General features: G+C 50.7%; 1 protein-coding gene across 1 annotated transcript; it reads left to right on the top strand.

Annotated features, from left to right (window-relative positions):
- Window positions 1-1,882: 1,882 nt before the first annotated feature.
- On the top strand, window positions 1,883-9,281 carry CDHR4 (cadherin related family member 4). Its single transcript, XM_003800599.1, has 19 exons — window positions 1,883-1,931; window positions 2,257-2,441; window positions 2,537-2,699; window positions 2,776-2,867; window positions 3,347-3,457; window positions 4,361-4,464; window positions 4,643-4,779; window positions 4,986-5,169; window positions 5,266-5,419; window positions 5,649-5,742; window positions 6,032-6,232; window positions 6,313-6,452; window positions 6,689-6,839; window positions 6,935-7,155; window positions 7,396-7,535; window positions 8,017-8,073; window positions 8,175-8,262; window positions 8,496-8,523; window positions 9,226-9,281. Exons 1-19 carry the CDS (start codon window positions 1,883-1,885, stop codon window positions 9,279-9,281), a joined length of 2,355 nt encoding a protein of 784 aa, XP_003800647.1.
- Window positions 9,282-9,395: the final 114 nt, after the last annotated feature.

Genomic DNA, 9,395 nt, shown 5'->3' with positions numbered 1-9,395 from the left:
TCCCAGCTACTTGGGAGGCTGAGGCAAAAGAATCGCTTAAGCCCAAGAATTTGAGGTTTCTGTCAGCTATGTAACACCACAGCACTCTACAGAGGACGACATAGTGACTCTGTCTCTAAATAAATAAATAAAATAAAATAAAAGGCAGTGGTTTCAGGGGCTAGGAGGAGGGAAGAATGGGGAGTTAGTATTTAATCGGTACAGAGTTCAGTTTTGCCAGGTGAAAAGAGTTCTGGAGATAGATGGTGGAGATAGTTGCATAACAGGAGTGTATTTAATACCACTGAATGCTACATTTAAAACTGTTAAGATTGGGGGGTGCCTGTGGCTCAGTGAGTAGGGCACTGGCCCCATATACTGAGGATGGCAGGTTCGAACCTGGCCCTGGCCAAACTGCAACAACAACAACAAATAGCGGAGCATTGTGGCAGGCACCTGTAGTCCCAGCTACTCGGGTGGCTGAGGCAAGAGAATTGCCTAAGCCCAAGAGCTGGAGGTTGCTATGAGCTGTGACACCAAGGCACTCTACCCAGGGCAACAAAGTGAGACTCTGTCTCAAAAATAAAAAAAAAAAAAGTTAAGATTTTTAGGCCAGGCATGGTGGCTTATGCCTATAATCCTGGCACTTTGGGAGGCCAAGGTAGGTGGATCACTTGAACTCAAGAGTTTGAGACTAGTCTGTGAAAGAGTTAGCCCCCATCTCTAAAAAACAGCTAGGTGTGTGGTGGGTGTCTGTAGTCCCAGTTACCTGGGAGGCTGAGGCAAGATGTCTTGAGCCCAAGAGTTTGAGGTTGCTATGAGCTATGATGCCATGGCACTCTACCAAGGGCAACAAACTGAGACTCTGTCTCAAAAAAAAAGGCTAACATCTTGAATTTTATGTTATATGTATCTTACTACAGTAAAAAAATCTTTAAATTAAATGGCAAATATAATCAACAGAAAATTGATATAAAATATAAATACAATAAATGGACAAATCTCAAATAATGTTAAAATCTGTAGACACTCATGCACCTGCCACCTAGATCAAGATATAGAATATCCTCAGTAATTCCAGGAAGCCACCTTGTGCCCCTTCCAGTTGATATGCACAAAGGTTACCTATATATATATATTTTGAGACAGAGTCTCACTCTATTGCCCTTGGTAGAGGGCTGTGGCATCACAGCTCACAGCAACCTCCAGCTCTTCAGCTTAGGCGATTCTCTTGCCTCAGTCTCCTGAGTAGCTGGTACTACAGGCACCCGCCACAATGCCCTGGCTATTTTTTGTTGCAGTTTGGTGAGAGGTGGATTTGCACCTGCCACCTTCGATAAATGGGAGCCGGTGCCCTACTTACTGAGCCACAGGCGCTGCACAGGTTACCAATATTTTTATTTCTATCATGAATAGAAGTAAAAGCAGACCCTTTTGCTTGTTATATGTTGACAACTTTTGAGAAATCTTGTTTAGGGTCAGCCTCATATTTTGTAAGCAGATAATGCTCTAGGGGAGGGAGCAGAGCAGCTGAAGTTCAGACTGCGGAGTTATAGGTCCTGGGCCTAATTTTCCTGGATGATGTGCTTGGTCTGTCTCTAAGGATTGCCATGACCAGTTTTACCAACTGAACTTTAATCCTCCTCTCCTCACACCCCCTTGGGGTTGTGGTAATGAGTGGGGGCATTCATTGGGGGAAGTAGAAAATGGGATTTTCCAGGGCTCTTGAAACCTTCCAGGGATCTAGAGCTTAGTCACCAGGGATAGGTGGGGCTAGGATCTGGGAGGCTCAAGAGTCTTGCCTGCCTACCTGTGTTTGAGCAACTGACCTGGCAACGGGGTGGGCCTAACAAACAGCCTGGCTTCCTGAAGCCACTTCTGCGGTCTATATCTTCAGGCCACTATGGTGCTGCTCAAGTTCCTGGCACTCCTTTTTGCTCTGGTTGTTTCTGGTGAGGAGCTGGTGGGTGGGCAAACCCTAGTTTTCTCTTGGGAGTCCTGACTCTTCTCAGATAAGCTACCCTGGAGGGCAGGATTGGGGGAGAGACAGGAAAGCATAAGGTCCGAACCCCAACTCTTATTCCTTATCCTGGGGGCTTCCTGGACTAAGTTCTCATTCCCCATTTGTGAAATGTTGGATGTAGGGGACAAGGAAAGGCCTTGGCCACTTGACCTTAAGATGTGGCCAGGCCCTATAGCAGAAGGGCAGGACTATGCTGGTACGTGTGGTTGCATGAGCATGGGGGGCCTCCAGCCTAAATCACTTGCTCCTCACAGACCTCCACAGCCTGCCCTGGTTTATAAATATCTCCGAGAGCAAAGGCCCAGGCACCATCCTTCAGTCTTTCTCCTTCAACTGTTCCTTCCACACGCCTACCCTGGAATTGCTCAATGTGCAGCCACCCACCACCTTCTTCAACCCACCCAGCTTGGCCAGATGGAAAGGGATCTATGTGGGCCAGGTAGAGTTATGGATGCAGCTGGAGACTGTGGGGCACAAGGGCAGGACAGACCTGAAATTTCCAAAGCCCCATATGGCACTACCCACTTACCATAGGTAACCTTGAGCAGCTCAGCTCGGCTGGATGCCTTGATGGTGAACCACTATGAGCTGCAGCTTCGGTTCACTTGTGGCAGCCACGTGATGGAGAGACCACTTTTTGTGGATGTGCAGCGGGACCTTGGCCATATCCAGTGTGCTAGTCAATTTTCCAGCCCAGGTGAGGCCAGGGGCAATAGGCAGGGTGTGGAAAGGCATGGCCTAAACAGATCCTCCTTGACTTCCTCTTTGGTTAGCTGGAGAAATGATTCAGGTGCCAGAGACAGTCACACCTGGGGCCAGGCTATACACTCTGCTGCTTCCAGGCCTAGAATTCCAGGGAGCCCAGGTAAGCCCAGCACATGGGAGAGAGGATGACAGGATAAGGGCAGGTCATTGAAGGCACTAAACTCAGTCCCTGCCTGGCCAGGCACAGCTAAGCTTCTGCATGATGTATGTTCTTAGAGACAGCTGCTGAGGGCTGTTCACCCCCCAGTGACCATGGCTGTTCCCACCGGTACATCTCAGGGGATGAGTTCTTTCCAATTTACCTATGTGTTATGAGTTTCCTATGACAATTCTGTATCAGTTTTATAATAAAAAATATGTAGTTAAAAAGCAAAGTAATTGGTTTAAAAGCAGGAAGGAGTGAGGATCAGGATCAGGGCTCAGGGAGGAGATCAGGGAGTCCAGGCTGCAGTACAGGTCAGTGGTAAGGCATGGGAGAAATGGGTGTGGGAGGTGCCTTCTAGATTTGCTGAGGATGTTTACGGGGGAGCTCAAGGCACTGGGAGCTGGACAAGATCCCAAGCATCTCTATTCTGTCAGATGAGCATTATCAGTGTCCAGGACCCTCCATACTTCCCTGGACCTTTCTCCATCAATGAGCAAGGTTGGCTGCAGGCACCATCCCAGGGCCTCAAAGGCCAAGCTGAAAAGGTGAGTGTGACTTGGGACCTGAGGGTATCCATGGATTGTGTAGAGCCACTGCCTTCTAGAAATTTATTTGTTCTTGGTCTTCTTGGCCTCCTTGACTAAGGCTGCCTCTCCCAGTCCTGCATTTGCTGCACCATACTGGCTACCCTCCCACCTTGGCCTCATTCAGTGCTTGGCTCTGGAGTTCCAGAAAGAGGAGTTCCTGGCTTTGAGAGCTCACAGTCCCACTGATAGAAAGGAGAGTGTTCAGGGCAATTACACATTAAGAAAAACTTCTGGGCACCCGTAGCTCAGTGTGTAGGGCATCAGCCACATACACCCAGGCTGGTGAGTTCAAACCTGGCCAGAGCCAGCTAAAAATAAAAGATGACAACTGCAACCAAAAAACAGCCAGGCGTTGTGGTGGGTGCCTGTAGTACCAGCTACTTGGGAGGCAGAGGCAAGAGAATCGCTTAAGCCCAAGAGTTGAGGTTGCTGTGAGCTGTAACGCTATGGCACTCTACCCAGGGCAACAGCTTGAGACTCTGTCTCAAACAAGAAAAAAAAAAAAAAGAAAGAAAGAAGAAAAAATGTCTGGGTAAAATGGCCAGTGCAGTCTGGAGGTCAGAGAAGTTCCCACTTTAAAATTTTCACCTCTCAGTGACTGGTTGTTAGGTGATAATTCAATTACAAATGACTCTGATATTATTCTTTCTTGAGCTGTTTACATCCTAATAGAAGAATTTATGGCCCAAAGGTTAAGGGCTCAAAGGAAAACTTGTTAGCAGAGTTACAATCATGAGAAGAGTGAAGGTTGGGGCTCTTTGTGGAGGTCCTGAGGGAGACTACCCTTTGAGGGCAGGACTGGGCATGGACAAAGAGGTGGACACGCACTGTGGTTCCTTCTTTGTTTTCTGTGCACTCCAGGTCTTCCAGTTGCAGATCTCAGTGTCTTATGGACAAGGCCAAAGCTGCCAGGGGATGGTGATGGTGAAGGTTTTGCCTGCTTCCTCTCACCGAGTCTCCTTCCTGTAAGGCTCCCTACCCTGGGCCCAGTGGGGAATTCAGGGTCTAGTCCTGGGGAATCAGGGTGCTGACTGCTAAAGCATCATCCTAACTCATGTAGGAAGGGAACCCAGGGAAGGCCTTGTGGACTCCACCAGGGAAAGCAGGAGATGACAGGAGCCAGTATCCCTTTTTTGGTTTCAGGGAGCAGGCCCTGAATATCACCATCCCTGACAACCTGGTCCCTGGGAGCGAGGTGGTTCAGGTCCAAGCCCAGGGCTTTGACTTGCGCTACGAAATCCTGTCCCCGATGCCAAGCCTACTCTTCTCCATCGGACATGGTGAGGGGTATTGGGGGAGGGGCGGGTACAAGAAGCCTGTGGCTGGTCCAGAGGTGCCCCATACTACCTCTTCACCTTCCTATTTTGGAACCTGGCCTTGGAGGAAAATGGACTCTCCTCCACCACAGGATCTGGTCATGGGGGCCAGGGAGGATGAGCTGAAAGCAGGGCAAACTCTGCATCCCCCATCCTCCCACTCTGTCCAGCAAATGGCGTGGTCCGGACCACCTCACCACTGGATTTGACTCGTGCCCCGGGTGTGGTAGTCACCAGGCTGCAGGTGAAGGCCTTTGAGTGGCTCCAGCCATGGGCCAGTGCCAAACTCAACCTTACGGTAAACATGTGGTCTGTCAACCAATGGCCCCCCCGCTGCCTCCCAGCACTCCTGATGTGAGTACATGAGAGTCTTACCTGAGATGCTGGAGCAAGAGCCATAGTTCACCACTGGACCAGACTCCCACTTTGTCCTCTACCCTCCACTCTCAGGTCTCAAATCCCTGAGACTGTGTCTGTGGGCACTGTGCTGAATACCCTCAGTTGCACTGATCCAGACTCTGCTGGTGCCACCCTTGACTACCAGCTATTGTTCCATAGCCATCCCAACCCTGACAGCTTCTACCTTCGCGACAAAGTCCTTGAGGTGCTCAATCTCTGCTCCCAGACCCATTTTTAGGGTGTTTGCAGGACAGAATGGGTGAACTAAGGGTTTGTGGCAACTAAGACTATGGGCTGGGTGTGGGTGTTAAGGCAACCTGCTTCGCAGTCTAGGAAACAGGATCAAGGTGGTCTGTCTGGCCAGAGGTAGCCCAGTATGGCTCAAGTCTCTCCCAGGTTCTGGAGGGGCCTCACTCTCTGTCTTCTCTGGCCAGGTGAATGCCACATTGGACTGTGATACTCCTGAAGCCTGCTTCCAGCATGCAGCCTCCATCCTGGTGCTTGATGGTGGTCAGCCCCAGATGACCAGTGAGTGACTATACTGAAGCCTGAACTTTTAGAACAGGATTGTTCTGTCCCCCCTATTTCTCTCCCCAGGACAGGTCATCTCTCCACTGTCAGAATCCAGTGGGTAGTGCTGTCTCCATTTTAACCCCCCAGGTATTTCTCTTAGACCACCAGCAGGGAAGGGTTACTACCTCCCTCCAGACCTTCTTCCTTAGACATCTCTAGGGCAGAGCCATGTCTCCCCTTCCCAGACCCCCAGGTCAGGGCTAGGTACCCCAGGCCAGCTCCTTGACTGCCAAATGGCCCCCAGCTGAAGTGCCAGTACTGGTGATGGTGACACCTGTCAATGAGTTCTCCCCAGCCTGTGCCCCACGCACGTTCCGGGTTCGGGAAGATGCACAGCCCCACACTGTAGGCTCTGTGGCGGGCACGGATATGGATTACCCGCATGACAGCATTGAGTACTACACCTCTGGCTGGCCTGACATTTTTGCTGTGGACCGTCTCAGTGGTACTTCTATGTCAGGGTGGGGATGGATGGGTAGAGCCAGAGTTGGCTCTGAAGGCTGAGATGATGGCCACCCCCTCTAGGGGAGGTTCATCTCCTAGGACCTTTGGACTATGAGCAGCAGAGGCTATACAGGCTCACTGTCCTGCTGATTGACTATGGCCAAGACTGGGACCCCACCTATCACCGCTCAGGCTCCTGTACCATCACCATTGAGGTTGAGGTAATTGAGCCCCAAGGCCTTGGAAATACTTGGAACAAAGTATTATTCACTTCTCTCCCCTCTTCCATTCTGCTTTTCCCTGCTGTGCTTCAGTTTTTTCCATTAGTTGGCTAGAGGGGAGTGGGGCCTGTTGCCTCATCCTTTGGCTTTGGCTGTGGTGGGAGGAAGTTGAGGGGCCGGCTTAGAAGTTTGGGGAGGTGGTTGCACCCACTCCTAACATGGCTGCCTTTCTGCAGGATGTGAATGACTATGCCCCGGAGTGTGAGCCCTCATTTCAGGAACTCACCATCTACACTCCTCTGGGCCATAGTGTGGAAGTGACCAAGGTGTCATGCTGGATCCCTCAGGAGCCACAGCGCCTGCCCTTCTCCTATAACATTGTGGGAGGTGGGGGCTATGGGAACCATGGGGAACACTGGGTTGTGGGTGAGTGGCAGGCCAAGGTCAGCAATGGTACCCACCTTCTGCCACTCTGCTTTCAGGGAATAGCCAGAGCCGATTCAGCCTGCAAGGAGCCTTCCTGGTGTACTATGACCCTGTGTTGGGGTCCCCCTGGCCAGAGCAGCCCCATACCTATGAGCTATTGATTCGTGTGGCTGATGCAGGGCCCTCCATCTCCCACCTCAGCACCACAGCCACCATCATTGTGCATCTAGTTCCCTCGAAAGCTAACACAGTGGCCACCAGTACCCACAGAATCACAGTGAGGGGGCTCCTCAGGCCCTTGGGAGTGGGAAGAGAGGAACTTGGACAGTGAGGAGACACAGTTTTTTAGGAGGAATGATGGGGGGAGGCCTTTCAAAGGAAACTGTTGAGTCCAAAGACTCTAGCAATACAGGAGAGCAAATCTGGGGTGTGGTGGCCCAGCTCATGGAAGGATTTGAAGGCAGGATGGTCAGGGCATTTTGGCAGGGCAGTCATAGGGCTGTGGCTTTCATTTCAGGTGCCCTCGATGATACCTCTGCTTGTGACAGACACAGAAGCTTTCTGGCAGCCAGAGCCCTGGTTTGTGGTGGTACTGACAATTACAGGTGCCCTTTTCCTCTTGGCTCTGGGCTGGCTCCTCTGCAAACTCCTCCATGGGTAGGATTTCTATTCCTGTGTTCTTTGCCTGTCCTCAGACCACTTATGGACCCTGGCAATGATAAGTGGTTTCACCCAAGATTTGAGATAATGCCCAAGTTGATGTCCAAACTGATATTAAGAAGGGCTGCTCTCCTGAGGTCTTCAGATTAGAGTCAGAGAGACACTGGGAGGAAGGAATCTTCATCATTGGCAGATCTCAGTCTTGGAATGGGATGGATGTGGATAAGTTCAGGGCTTAAAACACTGTCATGCTTTGAGCATTTACCCCTATTCCTGACCCCTGTCCTCTACTGGAAACCTGCCCTGCTCCTATAGACTCTGAGATAGGACTGAGCCCAGGGGACAGAGGCATAACAATATGGGTATTGCATACATGCATTGACTCTTCCCAATATAAAGGGACAGATGAGTGGTGCTGGTTCCTGAAACCAGTAGGCCTACTGCCCCCAGTGCTTAGTTCCTCCTCCTGGCATTTTAGCTTGGCCCAGTTGCTACAGGAACCAAGAAAACCAACCCAGGCTGTGCTGCTCACCAGGTCAGTCTATTTTGTATATTTCTATGCCCTGGTGGCCAGCTCTTAAACTCAGGCTGGGGCCTAGAACTTTATCCCATATTACTCCTCCTACTTTCCCTCAGCATCCAGGGAATTGAGGGGCCCATTGAGAGGTTTATGGAGGTACCAAGGATGGAGATGTCCCCGGCACCCAGCAGCATCATAAGCCTGGTATGTCAACTTACCATCCTGAGTAGTGGGCACTGAGGCTGCCAGAGCACTTGCCTGTCCTTGCCAAGCCTGCCCATTTTCCTGAGAATGGCTACCCCTGTGGGAGAGACCACTTCAGCACCATCAGGAGAGAGGAGGCAGATGGGTTCCTGACCTCTCCAGGGGCAGGCCTCCATCTGCTCCCCTGTGGGCAGGGTTCAACTCATTGCACATCTCATATTTCCCCTCAGAAGCATTTTGATGGCAGAGCACAGGACTCCCGTGAGTTCCCCTCTTCCCAAATCATTCTTTACCTGGGCCTTCATCCCATTTCAGTATCTCTTCTTCTCCTAATTCCAACTAAGTACCTCCTACTACTACCAGGCATCTACTATCTCTTTTCTGAATTGGGAAAAGATACCAGTACCCACAGAGCCATAGTGAGGGGGCTCTTCAGGCCCTTGGGGGTGGGAAGAGAGGAACTTGGACAGTGAGGAGACACAGTTTTTTAGGAGGAATGATGGGGGGAGGCATTTCAAAGGAAACTGTTGAGTCCAAAGACTCTAGCAATACAGAAGAGCAAATCTCACCCCATTCTCACCCTCTAGTTGACCTTTGTAAACAAACACCTGTGGGGCCAGGAGATGACTCAGACCTGGTTCGGTTCCTGCCCACAGGGGAGGAAGGTTGATAGTGAGGGGAGAGGCCCCCAGATACTCCAGTATCACCAATTATGGCAGAGTGATCTAGCACTGGCCTTAGGAAAGCTGTTGTCCAGTTTTGGAGCGTTGAAGAGGTTTACTGTGCATCTGAATCAGACTTCAGAGAATTTGCTGAGAAGGCAGGGAAGGCCCAAATTGGATCCCAGAAAAAGCAAGGCATCACACCTAGGATTCTATAGTGTCTTTCCTTCTCCTTTGGGGAGGGAGGCAGTTCTGCCATGGCTAGCAGCAACCTTTCTCTCTCCTGCCCATCTGGACTTAGGTACAGGCAGAGACTACCTATTCAACACGCACACAGAAGCCCGGCGCTGGCTCTAAGACCAAGCACCTGCTTCACTCTGTGTGGAATTTCTTTTGCCCACTGTGTTTTCAAGTTGATTAAATAATAAACAAAAACAGGCTTGGCGCCTATAGCTCAACCGGCTAAGGCGC

The sequence above is a fragment of the Otolemur garnettii genome, unplaced genomic scaffold (assembly GCF_000181295.1).
Source record: "Otolemur garnettii isolate 467f Iridium unplaced genomic scaffold, OtoGar3 scaffold00179, whole genome shotgun sequence".
NCBI classification, from domain to species: domain Eukaryota; kingdom Metazoa; phylum Chordata; class Mammalia; order Primates; family Galagidae; genus Otolemur; species Otolemur garnettii.
This window is presented reverse-complemented; position numbering and strand designations above follow the sequence as displayed.

Excerpts from the sequence above, each read along its gene's own strand:
- CDHR4 (XM_003800599.1), top strand. The coding sequence starts at position 1,883 with ATGGTGCTGCTCAAGTTCCTGGCACTCCTTTTTGCTCTGGTTGTTTCT. Across the intron at positions 6,840-6,934 it reads CTCCTATAACATTGTGGGAG|GGAATAGCCAGAGCCGATTC; the intron begins GTGGGGGCTATG and ends CTCTGCTTTCAG. Across the intron at positions 7,536-8,016 it reads CTCTGCAAACTCCTCCATGG|CTTGGCCCAGTTGCTACAGG; the intron begins GTAGGATTTCTA and ends CTGGCATTTTAG.